Source organism: Rhincodon typus, chromosome 24, assembly GCF_021869965.1.
Source record: "Rhincodon typus isolate 14 chromosome 24, sRhiTyp1.1, whole genome shotgun sequence".
NCBI classification, from domain to species: domain Eukaryota; kingdom Metazoa; phylum Chordata; class Chondrichthyes; order Orectolobiformes; family Rhincodontidae; genus Rhincodon; species Rhincodon typus.
The window spans coordinates 9942118-9967192 of NC_063355.1; the positions used below are offsets into that span (position 1 = coordinate 9942118).

Below are 25075 nucleotides of genomic sequence, written 5' to 3' on the forward strand. Positions count from 1 at the left end.
AAGGACAATAGAGACTGGTCTTGCCAGTGATGTCCCCTTTCAATGAACAAATACATAGAAGCTACATTTAAAAATTAATGTAACCCCAGACATTAGCAAAACCAAACATTCCTAAAGCAGGACAGAAACATTCAGTAATTAATTCTTAGAGTTTACCTATTACATCGAACTCACATGAAAATGTGTTTTAAGGTACTTCGTAATTTTTTTTATTATATAATGCACTCTTGTATGTTTCACCTAAACTCTCTATGTTCCATGGTGAAAAGACATTGCCCTGCAACAACCCAGTGTAATCTGCTCCTCCCTCCCCACCATAAACAAACTTCATGCCAACCCATTTCTCTCCAATGTATTCAATCATTTAGCACAACCTCTTCAAAAATCCCCACTCCTCATTCACTCACACTTGCCCTCCTTCCCCACCCATTCAGCCCCAACTCACTCAAACCATTTCCCTGACCAACCACCCCAGACTCTCATAAATCTTACACTTCCTCCTGATTCACCCTTTACTCTTCACCCCTTTCTCCCTCCCAATTCACTCCACTCATTCCATTTACCCTCCCTACCCATGCAGCCCCCAATCACTCCACTTTTCCCTCCTCCAACAAGTCCCACTCATTCAACCCTTTCCCCAACCACCTCCATTCTCTCAACAGTTCCCTCCCTCCTTCCTGAGGCGGCCCAACACCCTCAGTCCTTCCCCCACTCCCTACCACCTCCAGCACTTCCCTCCCCACACAGTGCCACTCACTCACCCTTTCTCTCGTTCCCCACCCACACATTCCCTCCTCCTACATATTGGACCATTGAGTCATATCAGACTAGAAACGTTAACCTTTTTTCTCTCTACAGATGGTGCCAGACTTACTGAGAGTTTTTTTAAGCAGTATTCAAGTTTCAGTGAGGTCAGCATTAGAGTGGAATATGAATTATGCATCCAATTGCTTGCCTTTGCTGGTAGTAGTAGGGACCGAAGTTTCTCTGGTGGAAAAGATTTGGCTCCAGAAAATATGGCTAAACTAGGACAAGTTACTCTCGTGTTGACGGAGTATGAGGTGCTGTTCCTCCAGTTTCCGGGTGGCATCGTTGTGACACTGGAGGAGGCCCAGGATGGAAATGTCGTCCAGGGAGTGGGAGGGGGAGTTGAAGTGGTTCGCGACTGGGAGGTGTTGTCGTTTGTTGCGAATAGAGCGTAGGTGTTCCACAAAGCGGTCTCCGATCCTCCGCTTGGTATCTCCAACGTAGAGGAGGCCACATCGGGAACAGCGGATACAATAGACCACATTAGCGGATGTGCAGGTGAACATCTGTTTAACGTGGAAGGTTTTTTGGGGGTCTGGGATGGAGGGGGCGCGGGGGGGGGAAGTGTAGCACCTCCTGCGGTTGCAGGGAAAGGTGCCGGGGTGGTGGGGCTCATGAGGAGTGTGGAGCGCACAAGGGAGTCGCGGACAGAGTGGTCCCTCCGCAAGGCAGATAAGGATGGGATGGGAAATATATCCTTGGTAGTGGGGTCAGATTGCAGGTGGCGGAAGTGGCGGAGAATAATGCGTTGGATCCGGAGGTTAATGGGGTGATACGAGAGGACACGGGGAACTCTGTCTTTGTTGTTATTGCGGGGAGGAAATGTGAGGGCTGAGTTGCGGTAAAAGCGAAAGATGCGGTCGAGGGCATTTTCGACCATTGCAGGGGGGAAACTGCAGTCCTTGAAAAACGAGGACATCTGGGATGTCCGGGTGTGGAATGCCTCATCTTGGAAGCAGATGCAGCAGATGCGGAGGAATTGGGAATAGGGGATTGCATTCTTGCAGGAAGTTGGGTGAGAGGAAGTATAGTCTAGGTAGCTGTGGGAGTCGGTGGGCTTGAAATAGATATCAGTTTCAAGGTGGTTACCAGAGATGAAGACAGAGAGGTCCAGGAAGGAGAGAGTGGTATCAGAGATTGTCCATGTGAATTTGAAGTTGGGGTGGAAGGTGTTAGGAAAGTTGATGAACTGTTCGAGTTCCTCATGGGAGCATGAGGTGGCGCCAATACAGTCATCGATGTAACGGAGGAAGAGGTGGGGGAGCCAGTGCCTTAGGACAGGCTGGAATTGTTTTCCTTAGAGCAGAGGAGACTGAGAGGGGACATTGAATGAGATGAATAAAACTGAGAAGCACAGACAGGATAGGCAGGAAGGAAGTTTTCCCATTGATAGAGGGATTAGTGACTGGGGGCATAGCTTTAAAATGAGGGGCAGGAGGGTTAGACGAGATGTGAGGTTAAAATAAACTTTTTTAACCAGAAGGTGTTGGGAACCTGGCACTCACTGCCCATAAAAGTGGTACAGACAGAGACTCTCATAAAATTGAAGAAGTATGTAGATGTGTACTTGTGACACCAGCACATACAAGGCTATGGGCCCAGTGCTAGTAAATTGGATTAGAAGAATTAGGTAGTTGTTTCTGACCAATGTTGGATTGCAATGGGCCAAAGTCCCTCTTTCTGTGCCTTATATCTGTAGGAAAACACTGTGATAAAAGTGAAAGGGCCTACCCCCTTCACCTCTCTCCCTCCTCCTTTTCCTCCATCCCTCCCTCCTTTTCTCTCTCCCTCCCCCCTTTTCCTCCATGCCCCCCCGGGGGGGAGGTGGCCCAGGTCCGTCCCCATTCCCCCTTCTACCTGCTGCCGATCCTCCACCTCCAGCACCGCTGGGCGGCTCGGCTCCATCTTCCGCAAACCGAACGACATTCCCGGCCGCTAACGGCAACCTCACTCGCCTCCCTCTCCCCAACAACCAGTTCCCAACTCCCCACCACCAATGGTGCAGTCCCCCCGCCCGCCGCCTGGCGCCAGCCCAGTCCTCCAGGCAGCAGGGGGCGGTGTTTATCCCCAGCTCCCGGGCACTGAGCTCCTCCAGGCAGCAGGGGGCGGTGATTATCCCCATCCCCGGGCACTGAGCCCCTCCCGGCAGCAGGGGGCGGTGATTATCCCCAACTCCCAGGCACTGAGCTCCTCCAGACAGCAGGGGGCAGTGATTATCCCCATGCCCCCAGGCACTGAGCTCCTCCGGCCAGCAGGGGACAGTGATAACCCTCTATCTCCAGACACTGAACTCCTCCAGGCAGCAGGGGGCGGTGATAAACCTTCCCTCCAAACACTAAACACCTCCAGGCAGCAGGGGGCGGTGATAAGATTTTTCCCCCCCCGTAATGAGCCACGCCAGACAGCAGGGGGCGGTGACACTAGGAAATTTCAGAGGCAAAGGAGAGACCTGTGCAGACCTGTGCAAATTTTAATATACCAGCCCTGCTCAATCCAGGGGCAGAAAATCTAAAAAATCAAATTTTGTGTTTTTTTAATCAAATACAAACCAGTGGAGATTGACAATTGATTTGTAAACCTTATGAGTGGCTTATTGTTTCTAAAGTGTGAAAGTTCTTTACAAAATTATTGAAAATGCTTCGCAAAAGGTTTCAATCAGATGCTATTCCCCTTCATTTCCCACACAACTCAATGCAGCTAAATATTAATGTGAGGGAACAAGTTCAAATTTGAGATAGTAAGAACTGCCGATGCTGGAGTCAGAGATAACACAGTGTGGAGCTGGATGAACACAGCAGGCCAGGCAGCATGAGAGGAACAGAAAAGTTGACGTTTCGGGTCGGGATCATTATTCAGAAAAGCTTTCTTGCTCCTCTGATGCTGCTTGGCCTGCTGTGTTCCTCCAGCTCCACACTGTGTTAAGTTCAAATTTGAATTGTCTTCTAATTTGCATCTACTTTTCAACCTGTGGTCCTCCTGGAGTTTGCCAACGACTCTGTGAATGTTGAAGATTTGAAAGCCTGCACGTGATCCTCAACCTGCATTTAGCTAATGAACAACTGTAACAAGTTTACATAATTTGAGCTGCAAGGACGGTTTGGCAGTGACATTCGGCATGGACATGTTTGGCCGATAGGCCTATTTCTGAGCTCTATGACTCTATGACATTGAATGAGTGTGGATAAATGCAAGTGATATCTCTTGTGGAGCTGTACGTCTTTAACACATATGTACAGTGACACTATTGACTATCCGGGCACAGGCAGAGAAGGATGCTATCTCAGTTTGATCAAAAATCAGAAGAACACAAGTAGCAACATAGAAAATATTGTAGGGGCACGAGTTAGCCATTCATCCTTTGAGTCAGCTCCAGTATTCAACCAGATGATTGCTGACCTGTACTGTAATTTTCCCTCACTATCCCCACATCCTTTGATATCTTCAATATCTAGAAATCTATCAATCCGTCTTTCTCATACTCAATGACAGAAAATTCCACAGATATACCAAACCATTCCTCCTCATCTCAGTCCTAAATTGCCTACCCATTATTCTGAAATTACGTCCCCTTGTTCCAACTGGAAAGGATCATTCCTGCATCCACCCTGTCAAACACTGTCAGAATATTGTATCTATCCATGAGATCATCTCTCATTCTTCTAAATTCTAGAGAATACAGACACAGTCTCCTCAATCTCTGAAGAATCAGTCTGGTGAATCTTTGCACTTTCTATCGCGAGCATAACCTTCCTTTGGCAAGAACAGTGCCCAGTCCCTCCAGGCTCAGTTCTAGACTTTTGGAAATTATTTTTGGAAAAGTTTATGAGAAACACCAATTGCTTAGTTAAAGAATTTTGAGTTTCAGTTTTTTACTTTGAATAGGACAGTCCTGTGGGGGCTTTGGAATAGGATAGTTGTATAGACTACTGTTCCTCAGAAGGATTAGGTTAGGTTAGATTAGATTTATTTATTGTCACTTGCATACAAATACAGTGAAAAGACTTGGTTAGTGTCACCATACTCCGGTGCCATCTTGAAACACAGAAAATAAAGCAAGATATTAATGCACTAGGGGTCATCTTTATGTTTCCTTGTCGTTAAAGTCTCCAGTCAGCTGAGTATAGAGTGAAGAATTAGTGTTATTCCCAGACTAAGAAAGTGTGCGATGCGAGAAACCTCCACAGAGACCGTATCCTGTCATCCAGTCACCCTTTATTGACACAGGGAGAGTCTTTGACATTGATCCAGTTCCCTCACAGCCAGCTCTCAGAGTGACCAGAACCTCTGACATGCCTGTTTATATCTGTCAGCCAGGGCTCCCTGATTGGACCAAGTTAACAGCTCCAATCAGGGAACTCATATTCCATGAGGTCAAGTGGCTGATCTCGTTACAATCACTGCAAGACAACTCCAGGAAATGCAGGGACTCTGGTGTGAGTATTGTTTGAATAGAGTTTTGGGTACTGTACCAGTGGTGCATTCTGAGTACCAACACAAAAGCTGTTTTGCTTCTTTTCAATCTTTGACTGTTTTGAGATTGGACACAATGCTTTTACTGTGTGTTCAAAAATCTTTGATCTTTTTTGTTATAAGTAGATGGTTTGGTTAATTCAGTTTTGTCTTCATCACTTTTGTTAGTAAACTTTTGTTTTATTGTTAAAGGAAAATCTGCAGCATTGTGTGCCATGTTTCATGGAGAGAGTATCTTGTTAAAACCAGTACAAATCAAAATGTGACCTATCAAGCCAAGTTCCTGTCTGGGATCTGACTTGTGCAGCAATAACATCAGCTGGGATCATAACATGTACTGTGCACGTGTCAACATAATGTCCAATTTATGTACAACATGCAAATGCGCATTGACTCCAATGTTTTTATTCTCATTCAGTTCTTGAAAATTGATGTTTCGATTGTGAAGGAAAAGTTTTGTTTTAAAATTTCATAGAAATTTGAATCATTTTACTATTGAATCATTAAGAAATTGGTCCAACCAGTCCATGCTGACCATGTTCCCAAACTACACAAGTCCAATTTGCCTGCATTTGGCCCATATCCCTCAGAATCTTTCCTGTCCAAATGTCTTTTAAATGTTGCAACTGTGCCTGCATCCACCGCTCCCTCTGGCAGCTCACTCCACACATGAACCACTCTCTGTGTAAAAAAAGTTGCCCCTCATTTGCCTTTTAAATCTTTCTCCTCTCACCTTAAAAATATGCCCCTTAGTTTTGAACTCCCCCTACCCTTGCTATTCACTCTATCAATGCCCGTTGTGATTTTATAAACCGCTTTTTCTTTCTCGAGGAAAGCTGTTGAAATGACACAGTTGTGGCTGTTTGGCTAACCAAGGTGGCTAGGGGCTTCACAATTGAACCCCCAGCGATACGTCCAACCAGAGTTGGTAGCTTTAGCTCCTGAACAATTTGCAACGGACGTAAACTGGAAAGAGGACCCTCAACATGCGAAATGGCGGCCTGCTATACAAGTCTGTATTGGCAGCAGTGGTTCTAACCAGGATGTCCTGAGATGAAATGGAAGAAGAGGAGACCCACTTACCCACCACCCCCACCTCCCCTCCTCTGTAGGGAACCCACCCTGAAGCCCATGCAGCTACTCTCAGGTACTCATTATCAGCTTCCTGCTGGCAGTTCCGGGATTTGATGGTAATGGGCAAAAAGAGGCAATTGAAAGGCCACCATTGCCATTTAGAGAGAGAGAGAGAGGCAGAGACAGCACCCAGAAGGAGAGGAATTCCCAAATGGGGCAGCAACACAACGGCAGGCCCTAATTTCCCATAATTCCCACCAGCAGAAGGCAACCTCCCATTATTGACAGGAATTCGTAATTCCCTATCTTTATCCAATACCTTATCCAGTGCCACCTTGCAGAAACAGCCAAAATAAACCACACTTGCCTTAAGTTGTGGAAGTAGGCAAACAATCATCAAGTAGAAAAACAAAGACCAGTCAACAGAAAGAAGCAAATTTATAATGTTACAGAGACACACAACCTTCGATAACAACACGGTCGGTTTATCAATTTCACATTTTTGTTTCCGTCTGTTCCGGTTGAGCCTCGAAATTGCATTTGTGGAACTCCCGAGAAATCTCCAGAAGGGTCTTTCCTTTCGTTTCTGGCAGAAAGAATCCGATGAACAAAGCAGAGAGTAAACTGATGGTAAGAAATGGGATGTAACAGAAACTGCCCAATCCTTCCTGAAACAGGGAAAAGCAGACTGAGTGCAAACAGAACAAATTTTAAATGTAGTCATGATTCTGTTGCTGCCTTTCACACCTTCTCCTGAACCATTTTTATACTTTTTTAGTCTAATTGCTGTCCCCCTTTGCTCTATGCTACTATCTGATTGAGGTGTACAAGATTATGAGGGGCATGGACAGCACAGATTAGGAGCATCTGTTCCCCTGAGTTGAAGGCTCAGTCACGAGGGGACATGGGTTCAGCGTGAGGGGCAGGAGGTCTGGGGGGAATGAGAGGAAAATCGTTTTTACCCAGGGGTGGCACGGTGGCTCAGTGGTTAGCACTGCTGCCTCACAGCGCCAGGGACCTGGGTTTGATTCCACCCTCGGGCAACTGTCTGTGTGGAGTTCGCACATTCCCCCAGTGTCTGCATGGGTTTCCTCCCATGGTCCAAAGATATGCAGGTTAAGGTGGATTGACCATGCTAAATTACCCCTAGTGTCCAGGGATGTGCAGGTTATGGTGGATTGGCCATGCTAAATTACCCCTAGTGTCCAGGGATGTGCAGGTTATGGTGGATTGGCCATGCTAAATTGCACCAGAGCATTCAAGGTGCAGGCTAAAGGTGGGTTAGCCATGGGGAATGCGGGGTTACAGGGATAAGGTGGGGTTTGGGTCTGGGTGGGATGCTTTACAAAGGGTCAATATGGGCCAAATGGCCTGCTTCCACACTGTAGGGATTCTACACCAGCCTGGAATGCACTGCCTGGGAGGGTGGGAGAGGCAAGTTGCCTCACATCCTTTAAAAAGTTGCTGGATGAGCACTTGGCACGTCATAGCATTCAAGGCTACAGGCCAATTGCTGGTAAATGGGATGAGGTTGAAGGCCAGGTGTTTCTCATGGGTCAGTGCAGACTTGATGGGCTGAAGGGCCTCTTCTGCACTGTGTAATTCTATAAACCATGTTGTCATTTAATTCCTCAACCTCTGCCATATATCATCCTCGCTCTTCCTTTCCTTTCTCTGTAACCATTCTAAACCAGCTACATTTCTGACCCTTCCAGTTTTACATACCATATACATCAGAGAATCTGACCTTTCAGACCACAGGATAGTGAAACACTTACTTTTAAATTGGTCATCATACTCCAATTTATTTCTCGTATTTTTGTATAACGTTCCCTTAAATCAATACTACTTGCTTTAACCACTGACTCCCTGTACTTATTGGGTTCTACATTCTCACCACTCTTTTGGTAAAGACGTTTCTTCTTGAATTCCCCATTGGATTTCTGGGTAGCTATCTTAACGTTCTAGGGATGGTCAATAAGCTTGTTGAGTAGAGTCATAATGCTGAATAAAGCCAACAGCGCGGGTTTAGCCCTTGTACCGCATATGGGACTTTTATTGGAGACATGCCTTCTCACCAAACTCCATACTTATGGAGTGTTTACCCTCATAACCTCATTCTAAAGGTGAGATCCTATGGCCTTTTGGGGACCATGGCTCCATGCCATACAACGTTAAAGTTCTTTGGAAAAGTCATGTTATGATCGCAGCTGGTCGTACTACAAGACAAGTCAAATTCCAGAGTGAAACCTGGCTTGAACATAAATTTTTTTTCACAGATAGTAGGAACTGCAGATGCTGGAGAATCTGAGATAACAAGGTGTAGAGCTGGATGAACACAGGCCAAGCAGCATCAGAGGAGCAGGAAAGCTGACGTTTCGGGCCTAGACCCTTCTTCAGAAAACGTCAGCTTTCCTGCTCCTTTGATGCTGTTTGGCCTGCTGTGTTCATCCAGCTCTACACCTTGTTATCTCGGTTTTTTTTCACAGTTTGTTTTCCATGGTGGTCAGTCACTGATCATATTGATACAGAGCTGCAGGTATTCTTTAGCAAAAGGAATAAACAAATCCTATAAATGAGTCAGTTTAGAAAGGTCTTAATGTGCATAACAACGATAAAGATTCAACTATTTTCCCAGCAATATCTTTTACGGATATTTACAGATGCTGGTGAAGTATCACACCGATCTTAACTCTTCAATTTCTCAGTAAACTGACTCTTTCCAGTTTTGCTCAACTAAAGACTTCTTTCCAGTTCTGAGGACTTAAGTTCCATTTCATTTCAGTTTGCCTTCCAGGAGACTTCTACCAAGAGATTCCTAGATTTTTTTTATAAATTCCCCTATTACTAGGATGGAACTGTCCTTCTGAACTGAAACGTGATTCTGCTGAACTCAAAACTATAAGTGGCCCCTCATCATTTTTTTGTATGTCATGAAACTCGGCATAGTAAACTCTTCATAAATTAACTTCACAGGTATCTCTTTAGGCACTTAACCTAAGTTATACACAATTAAATATTGTATTTAATTACTGTTCCAAATTACTTTCTGAATTGAAAAATAGGGTACCTTCTCAGAACTGAAGCCACAAATCCATTTTAGCTGTACTTTAACATCCAAATTCCTAAATGATAATAAATGTTATGAACCTTGATCACAGCCATGAACTTGATGATAGAAAACTGCAGCACAGTTACTGGGCTGGTAATCTAGAGACCTCAGCTAATGATAGGGACAGGAATTCAAATTGAATCACATTAACTGGGCACTTTAAGTTTGGTGACGGTGGTCCTGAAATATCTGATTATTGCTGAAAACGGATATATGCTATCTCGCATTAACCAGAACACAATCGCAAGAATACCAAATCTCAAAGGTACTGCATGAGTAGAAAGTGCTGATTGATTGGTAAGGGTTGCTACTGGTCAGGGCATTGCCATGTGGAATGCATTAGAAAGTGGCTGCTCCCCTGAGCTGTTGTTTAGTTGAAAAGGACCATCCAGAGAAGGTGAAGGAAGGAATGAATAGAGGTATTCAAAATTCTGAAGAGGTTTTCATTTGGCTGATGGGAAACAAACTGGTTCCACTGGCAGGAGAGTCAATAACAAAAGGATAAAGATTTAATATAATGCACAAAAGAACCAGACAATACAGGCACATAGGAGATAGCAGCATGAGTAGGCCATTCGGCCCTTTGAGCCTGCTCCTAATTAAATCAAGGCTGCACCTCTGTCTCAACACAATACTCCCATACTACCTGTGTTTCTCGTGATATCTTTAATATGTAGAAATCTGTCAATCTCTGTCTTGAATAATCTCAATGATTGCACTCCACAGTCCTTTGAGGAGCAAATCCCAAGGATTCACCGGCTCCAAATGAAGAAATTCCTCCTCAAGTCAGTCTTAAATGGTTTACCCCTTATTTTAAATCCCTGGAGACAAGCAGAACCCTTTTCTGATTCAACAAGCTGATATAATCTGGAATGTACCATCTGAAAGGGCTGTAGCTCTCTCAACAGTAGCTTTTGAATAGGAATTAGATATGTACGTGAAAAGGGCTGTGGGGAAAGAGCAGTACTATTCAGATAGTGTTTTATTTTAAAAATACCATTGGAGCCACAAAGAATCAAAAAGGCCTCCTTCTGGTCTGTGTGATCTCACAACCCTTTTCCCTATGTTTGTGGGAAAAGAATATCTGTTCGACTTCAATGATCATACTCACAAGTGAACAGTGCTGATCATTTCGAATATGGCTAATCTACACTGCAATGATTTATGCCAGTGGATGTTATTTATTGTCTAAGAATGCGGGGAGCTCTGTCTCCATCTCATGCTATTTGGGGAGTCTTGTTTTTATAACCAATAGGTCACACAGCTGTAGGAGTGACAGTATGATACATCAGTACTCCTGCATGCTCATACGTTTCATAGGGCTGGACCACAGATTATCGCAATGCCCAGGGTTTAAAAGGGCTGACTCAAATCCCAGCAGACATAGATGGCAAATCATCTGGACACCAATATCTACCAAAACCTAGTAGCTGACTGAAAAGTAAAAACTGCTAAACATCGATCTCAGGGGGAAATGAGGTGAGGGAGACAGAAGAATCCATTTTAAATGGAGTAGATTTATTAAGAGTATTAGAAGGAGGGATCCAGAAAAGGCACACTGCACAACCAAGGAAGCGTTTTATTAGAAATTATTTAATAACAGAGTCACAATATGAAGTTAGATTTAGTCTATGTTTAAGATACTTACTACAATGAATGGGAAAAGCACGCCAACAATAATAAAGTTTATCCAGAGCAGGGAACCATTGATCATGTAGGCTGCAGGCCGTGCAGTTTGGTCAAAGATCTCCATTGGTATGACTCCAGTAACTCCGGCTAAGGGTAAAGAGGCAATCAACAAACATAGTAGGGAGCGTTAATACGATATTCAACAGAGGACAAACAATCTTCACACGATATAGTCATTGTAACAGAGATACAGAGAGGGTATCGGTGTAGGCAGTGACACTGAACAAAATGGAAACATTCCAGTGAATTTCCACAGACCCCAATCCTGAGATGTCTTCTCCAACACTGATCTCTGCCAGAATCCGCAGTTACTGGAAAGTCTCCCACACAGCATGGGACAGCTGGGTGCCAATACTATTTCATGTATGACATAGAACATAGAACATAGAACAGTATAGCACAGTACAGGCCCTTCAGCCCATGATGTTGTGCCGAACTTTTACCCTAAACCTAAGGTCTATCTAACCTCCACCTCCACCTTATACTATCATCCATATGCTTGTCTAATAGCCACTTAAATGCCCCTAATGAGGCTGACTCCACTACCCTCTCCGGCAATGCATTCCACGTCCCTACCACTCTCTGAGTAAAGAACCTACCTCTGACGTCTCTCCTATATCTACCTTCACTCACTTTAAAACTATACCCCCTCGTAATAGCTACCTCCACCCTAGGAAAAAGGCTCCGGCTGTCTACTCTATCTATACCTCTGATCATTTTGTACACCTCTATCAAGTCACCTCTCATCCTTAGTTGTTCTAAAGAGAAAAGCCCGAGCTCTCTCAACCTTTCGTCGTAAGACCTTCCCTCCATTCCAGGCAACATCCTGGTAAATCTCCTCTGCATCTTTTCCAATGCTTCCACATCTTTCCTGTAATGAGGTGACCAGAACTGGACACAATACTGCAGATGTGGCCGAGCCAGGCTTTTGTATAGCTGGAGCATAACTTCACGGCTCTTGAACTCAATCCCTCTATTAATGAAAGCTGACACACCATACGCCTTCTTAACAACTCTATCCACCTGGGTGGCAGCTTTCAGGGAACTGTGGACATGAACCCCAAGATCCCTCTGCTCCTCCACACTGCCAAGAATCTTTCCGTTAACCTTGTATTCTGCTTTCAAGTTTTTCCTTCCAAAATGAATCGCCTCACACTTTTCAGGGTTAAATTCCATCTGCCACTACTCAGCCCAGCTCTGCATCCTACCAATGTCCCTTTGTAACCTAGAACAGCCCTCCGCACTGTCCACAACTCGACCCACCTTCGTATCGTCCGCGAACTGACTAATCTACCCTTCCAATCCTACATCCAAATCATTTACAAAAATCACAAATAGAAGGGGATCCAGAACAGATCCTTGTAGCACACCACTTGTAGCTGAACACCATGATGAATATTTTCCGTCCACTACCACCCTTTGTCTTCTAAGGGTCAGCCAATTCTGAATCCAATCTGCCACATTTCCCCCTATCCCATGCCTCTTTACTTTCTGCATGAGCCTACCATGGGGAACCTTATCAAACGCCTTACTTAAATCCATGTATACCACATCCACTGCTCTACCTTCATCCACGTGTTTGGTCACCTCTTCAAAGAATTAAGACATGCCAACCAGCCTGAGCACCTGCCTATAGAAAGAGGGGGTGGGGGATTGGTGGGGATGGGGTGGAATTGCTAGACCACACCCTTACCCATTCTGAAACTGCACTGATTTGCGCCCTTGCAAATCCAGATTATTCTCAATTAGATGGGAACAGCAGATGGATCAACAGTTTTCCACATTCACTCGTGGGACCTACATATGACCTGATGGAATCTAGTACCTTCCCACAAAAACCTTAGCAACATCGGTTACAGGTAGAAAGTCAGGTCCACGAATGCCCAGTTAATATTGCTCCACCAATCACCCTCATCAGTTTTCACATAAAGGACACTACCCTTAGCGATAAATACAGAAATCACAGAGGCACAGCATTTCCTTAACAGGGTCCTCCTACTTCCTACTCAGGTTACAATGAGCCCTGTACAACACTGGTGGAAATTTTTTTTTATTAATTCTGGGAAATGGGCTTCACTGGTTGAAACAGCATTCATTGCCTCTCCTTATTCCCCTTGAGAAGATGGCGGCAGGCTGCCCCTCAAGCTGCTGCAATCCACTTACATGTAGAGACATGCACATTGCTGCTTTGGGACCCAAATCTTCAGTGATGTGGTTCTTCATATACTAACTCTGGATTACCGCGCATTCGATGCATCCAGCCCCTTCCCGAGTCGATTTTTATCCTCTTTAACGCCATCCGCTCGGGTATGGAGAGAGACATCACACACAGTGTTATCGTTGCTGAGTACAGTGAGGGTAGAATCAAGATGAAACTCCCTACAGTTGGGCGAAATACTCAGGAGCAAGAGTTGGAAGGCTCAAAGGAAAAAGGAGAAAAACACGGAGGGGAGAAATGTAAATGGAAGGGAACCTCAAAATGGGAAATGTGGGTTAGATGTCAAAGAAAAATCAAACTATTCACAGTTGCTTCCATTCACCCCTTCTGCCAGGTGGCACAGTGGCTCAGTGGTTAGCTCTGCTTCCTCACAGCACCAGAGAGCCAGGTTTCAATCCAGCCTCCTCAGTGGATTAGGTGGTTAGCCATGCTTAATTGCTCATAGTGTCCAGGGATGTGTAGGCTAGGTGGATTAGCCATGGGAAATGCAGGGTTATAGGGTTAGGGTATGGGGATGGGTCTGTGTGGGATGCTCTTTTGAGGTTCAGTGTGGACTCGATGGGTGCTTCCATGCTGTAGGGATTCTGACAGCAATCTTTAAAAGTATGGAGGGCTCTTGTTAGTGAAAGAATCGATGTTTTATCCAGTGAAGTGTCCAATGACATTCATGATTTGCAAGATTGTTACTAGAGAAACTGTGGAAGACTGAATAGGCCAGAATTAAAAAAAAGCAGACCAATGGTGATCTGAGATCTTTGAAATTATGGAAGGTTTCGATAGAGCAAACACAGAGAAGATGTTTCCCCTTATGGACAGTCAATAAATAGAGGCCAGAAAATAAGAGATAGTTTGCAATAATTCTGGAAAGGAATTCAGATAAAACCGAGAGACTGGTTGGAATGTGAAACATGGCATCATTTAGAGTGCTTGAGAAAAATAGCAAAGATTTATTTAAGGGAAGATAGATAAGGGAGAAAGGTGTGGACAGTTTTTGCTGATTGGACTGGAGGTAGGAGTGTAGGAGGAGGCTTGTGTGGAACATAACCACCTGCACAGATCATTTGATTAAATGGCCTGTCCGTGCATTAAATGCTTTACAATGTAATCTTGAAATAAAAAAGTTCTGGAAATACTCAACAGGTTTGGCAGCATCTGTGGGGTGAGAAACACAGTGTTTCAAATTGAATATAGCTAGGGTTACCACCTCTACCATCCAGTCCGGGAATATGAATCCAACAGACAGTTAAAAGGGGATAGTAAAATTTATTTTTCCCCTTTGGCTCAATATCTGGTTTACCAAAAGATTAAATCATGCAGAGTGGGTCCTTTGAACTTTGCAGTCTTCAACAGTAAAATATCATGCTTGCCATCAATCCGCAACAGTGTCCATGTATCACTGCTGTCTATTCACAGCAAGCTTTCGCTAAACATGCAAAACCGCAACCATCTTTTGTTTATATTTCATTGCCTTTTGTGATGTTGAAATCTGAACTAACTCTTAATGGCTTTGTCATTTCATCCATTTCACTGTGGAATTCAGACAGTGTGTCGCTAAACTCTGCATACACTTTTTGTTATTATCTGTTCATCAGATGTAGGCTTCGCTAGCTGAGTCAGTATTTATTATTGCCTATCTCCTGTTGTTCGTAAACAGAATGGCTTGCTATGCCATTTCAGAGGGTATTTAATTGTCAACCACCTTGCCATAGGTCTAACAGCATAGAGAAGTCAGAGCAGGTAAAACTGACAGATTTCTTTCCCTAAAAGGACATTTATGAGTCAGATGGGCTATTTAAGACAATGGTTGCATGGTCATCATTGGATAATCTTTTAATTCCAGATTTTTATAGAATTCAAATGTTGGATTCAAGCTCATGTCCCTGGAACATTAGTCTGGATCTCTGGATTACCAGTTTACCACTATAAAACCGCTGGTAGTCAAACAGGAGGCTGAAAGAACACAGCAGGCCAGGCAGCATCTGGAGGAAAGGAGCAGTCAACGTTTCGGGTATTACCCCTCTTCAGGCTACTACCCTTCCTCAGTGAAATGGATGAAATGACAAGGCCATTAAGAGTTCCTTCAGATTTCAACATCACAAAAGGCAATTAAATATTAACAAAGGAGGGTTGTGGTTTTGCATGTTTAACAAAAGCTTGCTGTGAATAGTCCTGAAGAAGGCTAATACCTGAAACCTTTCCTCTAGATGCTGTCTGGCCTGCTGTGTTCTCCCAGCCTCCTGTCTGTCCACCTTGGATTCCAACATCGGCAGTTTTTTTTGTCTCTAACTATAAAACCACTCTCCATTTCGCATTTCAAACTTTTCTCTGCTCGCAGTTGCTTTTGTATTAAATGACTTTTTATAAAATGGAGCTTCTTACATTTTGTACTCCGACAACTTTATCAACTTGCCTCCCACTTCAAAGATTTATGGACTTCCCTGCTGATCTAGTCTTCTAAAGTTTCACCATTTAGTGCAAGTGTCCTCTGCTATAAACCTTATTTAGTCAACTAAAGTTCTAAAGAAGGGTCACTGGACCTGAAACGTTAACTCCGCTTTATCTGCACAGATGCTGTCAGATCTTCTGAGTTCCTTTATTAATTTCTGTTTTTGTTAATAATCAACCATTAGGTCATGTTATCACACACAGCTGGAGAAGGTGAGACTTGAACCCAGGCCTTCTGACCCTGAGGAACATTGTGCCACAAGAGTCCTCCTTGTACTCTTTTCTCTGAACTTTATTTGTCAGTTATCTACCCAAATTACCAACCTATATCCTCCTCAAACCAATTCCACTCTTCTTTGTGATTAATTGCTCACATCGTTGGGCAAATTTTAATAATGTGCCCCCATGTTTAATTTAAAGTCATTTATGTCAACTGTGAAGGGCATTAACCTCAAAATTCATTCCTCTGCAGCATCAATACAGTCTAAAAATGAATTGCAATCAGTAAGAATAGGTGACAACACCTTCTCCATGATAATCCTCAAACAACGGCACCCAGCAAGGCTGTGTACTCAGGCCCCTACTGTATTCCTTACATACTCACAACTGTGTGGCCAAATTCCGCCCCAAATCCATTTGCAACTTTGCTGACAACACCAACATTGTAGGTTGGATCTCAAACAGCGACGAGACAGAAAACGGGAAAGAGATTGAGTGCTCAGCGGCATAGTGTAAAGACAACCATCTTTTCATCAACGTCAGCAAAACAAAGGAGCTGGTCATTGACTTCAGGAAGCAGAGTGGAGGGCATGTTCCTGTCTGCATCAATGGTGCTGAGGTGGAGATGGTCAAGAGCGTCAAGTTTCTGGGAGTGACGATCACCAACAATCTGTCACGGTCCACCCACATCGAAGTGACGGTCAAGAAAGCACAACAACACCTCTACGTCCTCAGGAGGCTAAGGAAATTCAGCATTTCCACAAGGACTCGTACCAGTTTATATATGTACCATAGAAAGCATCCTATCACAGCGACAGCTTGTCCCAAGATCGCAAGAAAGAAGCTTAAACACACGCACCAACAGGTTCGAGAACAGCTTCTCCCAGGCTGTTATTAGGCTTCTGAATGGACCTCTCTAATTTCAAATCTAATGTTGATCTTGCTTTTGTGTACCTCCTGTGCAGCCATATCTGTTTGTGCCTAGGTCTATCTAAATATCCTTATGATCTGTATGTCCTTGCATGTTACGATCTGTCTATACTGCATGCAAAACAAAACTTTTTACTGTACTTAGGTACATGTAGGGGTGGCACGGTGGCTCAGTGGTTAGCAATGCTGCCTCACAGCGCCAGGAGCCCGGGTTCGATTCCACCCTCGGGCGACTGTCTGTGTGGAGTTTGCACATTCTCCCCATGTCGGTGTGGATTCCCTCTGGGTGCTCCGGTTTCCTCCCACAGTCCAAAGATGTGCAGGCTAGGTGGATTGGCCATGCTAAATTGCCCATAGTGCCCAGAGATGTTTAGGTTAGGTGGGTTATAGAGGGATGGGTCTGGGTGTGATGCTCTGAGGGTCGGTGTGGACTTGTTGGGCCAAAGGGCCTGTTTCCACACTGTAGGGATTCTATCGTTCTGTGTGACAACAATAAATCAAATCAATTGAAATCAAGAAACTACAGAAGAGTTGTGAACACAGCTCAGTCCATCACACAAACCAACCTTCCATCTATTGATTCCATCTATATTTCCTGCTGCCTCAGATAAGCAACCGATATAATCAGAGACCCCTCCCACCCTGGTTATACTCTCTTCCATCAGGTAAGATGATATAAAAGTTTGAATACACGTATGAACAGATTCAAGAACAGCTTCTTCCCCTCTGTTATCAGACTCTTAAACGGACCTCACAAATGTTAATGTTGATCTCTTTCCCTCTGCACCTTCTCTGCGGCTGTAACACTGTATTCTGCACACTGTTTTGCTACCCTGACACATTTTGTATGGTACAATCCGCCTGTATAGCACACAAAACAACACTTTTCACTATATCTCAGTATGTGATCACAGTAAATGAATCAAATAAAATCAGATTAAATCAAACATTTCCATCCAAGAAGATAGCAATCCCTTTAAATACCATTTAAAATTGATTGTAGGAAGTTGTTCAGTCACCTTCTATAGATTTTAACAACTGAAAAAGTTAGAAAACAATTTCATGGCAATGCCCAGAAACTCCAAGTTAGTTTGAGCAAAATTTGTGTTGGCATATATTTTGCAAATATCAACCAGACAACACATTAACCATCTGGAACCAGCTGCTTCATGTCATATTACGTTGAATAATTTTTGCTGGAATATCATTGCTGCTCCTTTGGTTTTGGTTATTTACTGGTCACCAGAAAGAAATCCGGTAACATAGGCGAAAATAAAAAGCTTATGTATCCAGTTCCCTTTTCCTTTGATGGGATATAGACATTTGCTGTGAAGAAATTTATAGACAATGTAATTTTACTGAATGAGAAATATTTTATAACTGATTTCTACCATTGCATTTGTCCGTAGAGCTTTTCTCATATGTAATGTGTAAACAGTAACATGCCAATAAGCAATGCTGTTGGCCTAGGCAATGGTTTGAGTAAAATAGATATTGTTTATCATTTTCATTTGATTGTCACTGAGTTTATACCAGAATCCCACTCAGTGGATCTTCTTCCTAGACTATTATAGTGAAATGTTGACTGGTTAGCAAGGTGAGATCATGTGGAATCCAGGGAGCTAGCCATTTTAATATAAAATTGGTTTGAAGGTGGGAGACAGAGGGTGGTTGTGGAGGGTTATTTTTCAGACTGGAGGCCTGATTAGGTAAGATTAGGGCCGGTCAAGGACAGTAGTGGGAAGTTGTGCGTGGAGTCCAAAGAGATAGGAGAGGCGCTAAATGAATATTTTTCGGCAGTATTCACACAGGAAAAAGACAATGTTGTCGAGGAGAATACTGAGATACAGTCTATTAGACTAGATAGGATTGAGGTTCATAAGGAGGAGGTGTTAGCAATTCTGGAAGGTGTGAAAATAGATAAGTCCCCTGGGCCAGATGGGATTTATCCTAGGATTCTCTGGGACGCTATAGAGGAGATTGCGGAGCCTTTGGCTTTGATCTTTATGTCGTCATTGTCTTCAGGAATAGTGCCAGAAGACTGGAGACTAGCAAATGTTGTCCCCTTGTTCAAGAAGGGGAGTAGAGACAACCCTGGTAATTATAGACCAGTGAGCCTTACTTCGGTTGTGGGTAAAGTGCTGGAAAGGATTATCAGAGATAGGATTTATAATCATCTAGAAAGGAATAATTTGATTAGGGATAGTCAACACGGTTTTGTGAAGGGTAGGTCGTGCCTCACAAACCTTATTGAGTTCTTTGAGAAGGTGACCAAACAGGTGGATGAGGGTAAAGCGGTTGATGTGGTGTATATGGATTTCAGTAAAGCGTTTGATAAGGTTCCCCACGGTAGGCTATTGCAGAAAATATGGAGGCATGGGATTGAGGGTGATTTAGCGGTTTGGATCAGAAATTGGCCAGCTGTAAGAAGACAGAGGGTGGTGGTTGATGGGAAATGTTCATCCTGGAGTTCAGTTACTAGTGGTGTACCTCAAGGATCTGTTTTGGGGCCACTGCTGTTTGTGATTTTTATAAATGACCTGGATGAGGGCATAGAAGGATAGGTTAGTAAATTTGCAGATGACACCAAAGTCGGTGGAGTTGTGGATAGTGAGGAAGGATGTTGCACGTTACAGAGGGACATAGATAAGCTGCAGAGCTGGGCTGAGAGGTGACAAATGGAGTTTAATGTGGAAAAGTGTGAGGTGATTCACTTTGGAAGGAGTAACAGGAATACAGAGTACTGGGCTAATGGTAAGATTCTTGGTAGTGTGGATGAGCAGAAAGATCTCGGTGTCCATGTGCATAGATCACTGAAAGTTGCCACCCAGGTTGATAGCGTTGTTAAGAAGGCTTACGGTATGTTAGGTTTTATTGGTAGAGGGATTGAGTTTCGGAGCCATGAGGTCATGTTGCAGCTGTACAAAACTCTGGTGTGGCCGCACTTGGAGTATTGCGTACAGTTCTGGTCACCGCATTATAGGAAGGATGTGGAAGCATTGGAAAGGGTGCAGAGGAGATTTACCAGGATGTTGCCTGGTATGGAGGGAAGGTCTTATGAGGAAAGGCTGAGGGACTTGAGGCTGTTTTTGTTAGAGAGAAGAAGGTTAAGAGGTGACTTAATAGAGACATACAAGATGATTAGAGGATTAGATAGGGTGGACAGTGGGAGCCTTTTTCCTCAGATGGTGATGGCTAGCACGAGGGGACATAGCTTTAAATTGAGGGGTGATAGATATAGGACAGATGTCAGAGGTAGGTTCTTTACTCAGAGAGTTGTAAGGGGTGGAATGCCCTGCCTGCAAAAGTAGTAGACTCGCCAACTTTAAGGGCATTTAAATGGTCATTGGATAAACATATGGATGATAATGGAATAGTTTAGGTTAGATGGGCTTCAGATTGGTTTCACAGGTTGGCGCAACATCGAGGGCCGAAGGGCCCGTACTGCGCTGTAATGTTCTATGTTCTATGTTCTATGTTCTGTGACCAGCGGTGTGCCACAAGGATCGGTGCTAAGTCCACTGCTTTTTGTCATTTATAGAAATGATTTGGATGTGAACATAGGAGGCATGGTTAATAAGTTTGCTGATGACACCAAAATTGGTGGTTGTAGTGGACAGTGAAGAAAGGTATCTCAGATTGCAAAAGGACCTTGATTAGATGGGCCAATGGGCTGAGGAGTGGCAAGTGGAGTTTAATTTAGATAAATGTGAGGTGCTGTGTTTTGGAAAGGCAAACCAGGGCAGGACTTACACACTTAATGGTAAGGTCCTGTGGAGTGTTGCTGAACAAAGAGACCTTGGAGTGCAAGTTTATAGTTCCTTGAAAGTGGAGTCATTGGTAGATAGGATAGTGAAGAAGGCATTTGGTACACTTGCCTTTATTGGTCAGTGCATTGAATATAGGCATTGAGTGGTCATGTTGTGACTGTATAGGGCATTGGTTAGGCCACTTTTAGAATACTGCATTCAATTCTGGCCTCCCTGCTATAGGAAAGATGCTGTTAAGCTTGACAGGTTTCAGAAAAGATTTACAAGGACGTAGTCAGGGTTGGAGGGTTTGAGCTATAGGAAAAGGCTGAAGAGGCTGGGGCTATTTTCGCTGGAGCATCGGAAGCTGAGGGGTGACCTTATAGAGGTTTATAAAATCATGAGGGGCACAGATAAGGATAAAAAGCCAAGGTCTTTTTTCCAGGGTAGGGGAGTCCAAAACTAGAGGGCATAGGTTTAAGGTGAGAGGGGAACTAAGGGACAACTTTTTCACGCAGAGGGTGGTGCATGTATGGAATGAGCTGCGAGAGGAAGTGGCGGAGGCAGGTACAATTACAACATTTAAAAGGCATCTGGATTGGGACATTCATGGGAAGGGTTTAGAGGGATATGGGTCAAATACTGGCAAATGAGACTAGATTAATTTAAGGTTTCTGGTTGGCGTGGACAAGTTGGACTGAAGCATCTGTTTCCATGCTGTATGACTCTATGACTCTGCACTTTACACAAGAGAGACATTTAGCAGTGATACAGCCCTGCCTGTGTTACAGTCTCTGTGCCTGGAAATTGCTGACATTTCCTGCCTGACTCTCACTGACTCACCACCAGCTGCTGGTTCGGACATGTTTGCTGGAAAGTGCTAATTAAGGTGGAGGTCATCACTCAAGGAGATCCTCAGTTAGCCAGCTCATGCTGCCAGCGTATGTTTGTGTGTAAAGCACCTAGTGTCTGCCACTGGGACACTCGGGAAAAAGTCGTCAATGTGAATCTACTTTAATATTATGTATTCCTGAGTCCTGGATAATCCTAGATGTGACCCTCAGACAGTCTCAATGAGTAGGTGAGACGTCAAGCACACTAACTGCTCTTGTTGCCAGGGCATCTCGTACAAGGTGGTTCTTAATAAGGAGCTGATCCTTTTGATATCATAAGAGTCATTCATAACAGGCCACCTACCTGGTCCAATTCCAAAGCTTAGAATAGAAGCAAAGATGCAGGCCATGCTCAAGTATGGCATCCAGCTGATCTTGTCCTGGGTCAACACATACAGAGAGTGAAATTAAAATATGTAGTGTTTAGCCCTTCCTCTCACTGTTTATTAGTGCAACTAACTGACAGTGTTAGCAAGGCTTAGTAAGTTACTTTTATCTGAGTGAGGAGACTGTGTTTCGAGCACCACTTCGGGACAAGATTAACAAGCTGGAGCTGGTCCTGATGGACTGCAGCTATCACTCTGATGGTCACAATCTAATTGTGCATTGAAGTAGATCTTTAATTGCTGGCCAGTTAGCAACTCTTGTATTCTGAATTATGGAAGCCATCCCAATGTAGATCTTCTCCACATTAAGGAAATCAAATGCAAATTGGACTACTGTTGAGGTAGTCAGTAGCCTGAAGTTCTTAATCGAGGACTTCAATTGACTACGTAGGACCCTCAGTTGGCTGCAGGTCAACCATGCAGAGCAGTGGCCCCTGGTTGGAGGGGCAATGAGAAGGTGAGTGACAGTAGCGAATAAGGCTCCATGCTGGAGGAAGTGAGGTCAGAAGAAGCAAAGCCAGAGGAAGCTGGGCCAGAGCCAGCTATTCCATACCCTGTGGCGTCCCAGAGAGGAGTGTCAGAAATGCAGCCATGGTGATAATTCATTCACTAAACTAAAATAATAATAAAACATTCATTCACTAATCCCATGCTAATTCAGATGAGTCACACGCTCTGGAGAACACCAGAATGTGCAATCCCAGGGTGAGTGCGGTTCATTCAGCCTCACAAGTAAAGCAGGGAATTCGGATGATGCTCCGCTTCCCCATGCTCTCAAAAATATCACTCGCCCTCACTGAAAGCCCCAACACCAACGTGACTTACACAATTTTTAAAAATTCCTTTAAAATACACTCACTGCAACTGGCTTCTTACTTTGAAGTGTGATGGGGAGGGTGGTTTGTGACTCACCTGGAGAGTCAGGGAGATGGTAAACAATATTCCCGAACCAACCATCAAACTGTAACCTCCCATAAGCAGCATCCTGCGCCCAATCCGATCAATAAACAAGTTCTAATGAAGGAAAGTCACTATTAGAATAGGTCAATGCCCTCTTTCTTTGGCACAAACAAACAGTAACACAGTGCACTGCAAATCTGTTCTAACTCTTACACTAGTTGGATAACAGCAGAACATGGACTTCAGTGCACAATCTGTTCCAAACTTCACACAACCTCATGATGCAATTGATCTATGATTCTGAAACTGGATATGATTCATAATTTTATTTGGGCCACCTGCTTAACATTAGGTCATGGCCAGTCTCAGTCTAGCTTTTTTTTACTCAACAACTGAATTTATCCCTAATTGACCATGGGGCTGTTAAGAGTTGATCAAATTGTTGTGGGTATGGAGTCACATGTAGACCTGACCAGATAAGAATGGCAGTTTCCTTCCCTAAAGGCCATTTGTGAACCAGATGGGTTTTTCCCCTGACAATGGTTTCATAGCTATCATTATATTCCTAATTCCAGATTGTTATTGAATTCAGTTCAATTGAATTGATGAATCTTTCCCCTTGGTGGGATTCTGAACTTGGGACTTCAGGTCATTACTGGAATCTCTAGATTGATTAGTCTAGTGACAAATCCGCTAGGCCATCACACCCCCTTAATTAGAAGGAACCAGCATGGATTACTGAAGAGTATGTGATGCCAAATGACGTTGATTACATTATTGGATGAGGTAACTTTAAGCAGGACAGTGGAATGTCTCTGAGTAGCATGTAAATAAACTCTCAGCGGGTATTGGATAAAGTGTATTGAAAGAGACTGTTAGCTATTGTTGAAGTTGGTAGTGTTGCATGAAAATTGCTGACCTGTTCGAGTAATTGGCTGAGCAGCTGGAGACAAAGAGAATGGATAATGGGTAGGTAATCTAATTGACGGGATACAACTGGTGCCTTCCTGCAGGGATCTGTGTTGGGTCTTCAATGGTTCATTGCATTTATAAATGACTTAGATAAAGGAGTAGAAGGTTTCATTTTTATCAATGACTTAAAGATCGGTAGAATTGTAAGCAATCCATTGGAGCATAATATTACAAAGAAATATTATTTAAGTGAAAGTGCAAAACTGAGGCAAATAGATTTCAATGTATACAAATATGATGTTGTCTACTTTCAACTTAAAGTGGATGGAATAGGATACTTACTAAATGGTGAAAAGTTGGAAAAGTATGGAAATCCAAAGACATTTAGTTGTCCAGTTGCATCGGTCATATAAACATCATGAATGAGCATAAGATATAATCAAAAGGACTAATGGATGGCCTTTATTACATAGAATGATACAATTATCGTATATATAGGCATATACACTAAAGCATACACATACCATACAGTATACTATTTTATTATATTGATGACCCCTAGTTATGCTGTTTCCCACAACAGGAAAGACTCTGTCTGTATTCATTCTATCCAAACATTTCATGATTTTAAATACCTCTATTAAGTTACCCCACAGCCATCTTTTCCACAACAGTAAAGAGAGCCAGCATCCTCTGTTGATGAGTGTACCCTCACATTTTTGATATCATTGCTGTCGATCTTCACTGTACCCTCTCCAGTGATTCGATATCCTTTTTATTTGTGATTTTATGACTACAGCAACACTTACATCGTTATTTGATTGGATGCAAGTTTAGGATAACTTCCTGATCGTTTAATTTTGCCCCATTAGCAATAAAAGTCTGGTGTCATGCTTTTCTTGTGACTCTGCTAATCTGTTGTGCAACTTTCCATGATTGGTGCTATTTGTACTCCAATGACCTTTATTTCCTGCCTCACTTCATCCTGGACTTTCCCAAGTAATAACTGACCCCACTGTTCTTCCTAATAAACTGTACTGTCTTACACTTATCTGAGCCGAACTTCATTGGTCAAATGCATACCCTTTCTACAATTTCATTTTGTAATCAACCCTTCAGTGATGTTATTACACACCTCTGGAGAAGGTCAGACTTGAGCCCAGGCCTTCAGACTTAGATGTAGGGACACTACCACTGTGCTACAATGCCCTCACATTTTACTGGATGTCACCACCTGCTAGGGTGGGATTTGAACCCATAACCTCAAAGGA

At 43.5% G+C, this 25075-nt stretch overlaps 2 protein-coding genes across 8 annotated transcripts in view; both read right to left on the bottom strand.

Moving 5' to 3' along the window:
- LOC109919925 (solute carrier family 2, facilitated glucose transporter member 11-like) overlaps window positions 1-2784 on the bottom strand; it is a 59229-nt gene extending 56445 nt beyond the window's left edge. For all 6 annotated transcript variants that reach the window (XR_007264642.1, XR_007264641.1, XM_048611337.1 and 3 more), the window contains exon 1: window positions 2665-2784. The gene's annotated coding sequence lies outside the window, so the exon portion shown is untranslated. The remainder of the gene's footprint in view (window positions 1-2664) is intronic.
- Window positions 2785-6770: 3986 nt separating this feature from the next.
- LOC109924708 (solute carrier family 2, facilitated glucose transporter member 11-like) overlaps window positions 6771-25075 on the bottom strand; it is a 45391-nt gene continuing 27086 nt past the window's right edge. For both annotated transcript variants that reach the window (XM_048611334.1, XM_048611335.1), the window contains exons 9-12: window positions 22905-23006; window positions 21911-21986; window positions 11112-11239; window positions 6771-7019 (exon numbers count right to left, since the gene is read on the bottom strand). In XM_048611334.1, the coding sequence (XP_048467291.1) occupies window positions 6846-7019; window positions 11112-11239; window positions 21911-21986; window positions 22905-23006 (480 nt within the window). In that variant the 3' untranslated portion in view covers window positions 6771-6845. The remainder of the gene's footprint in view (window positions 7020-11111; window positions 11240-21910; window positions 21987-22904; window positions 23007-25075) is intronic.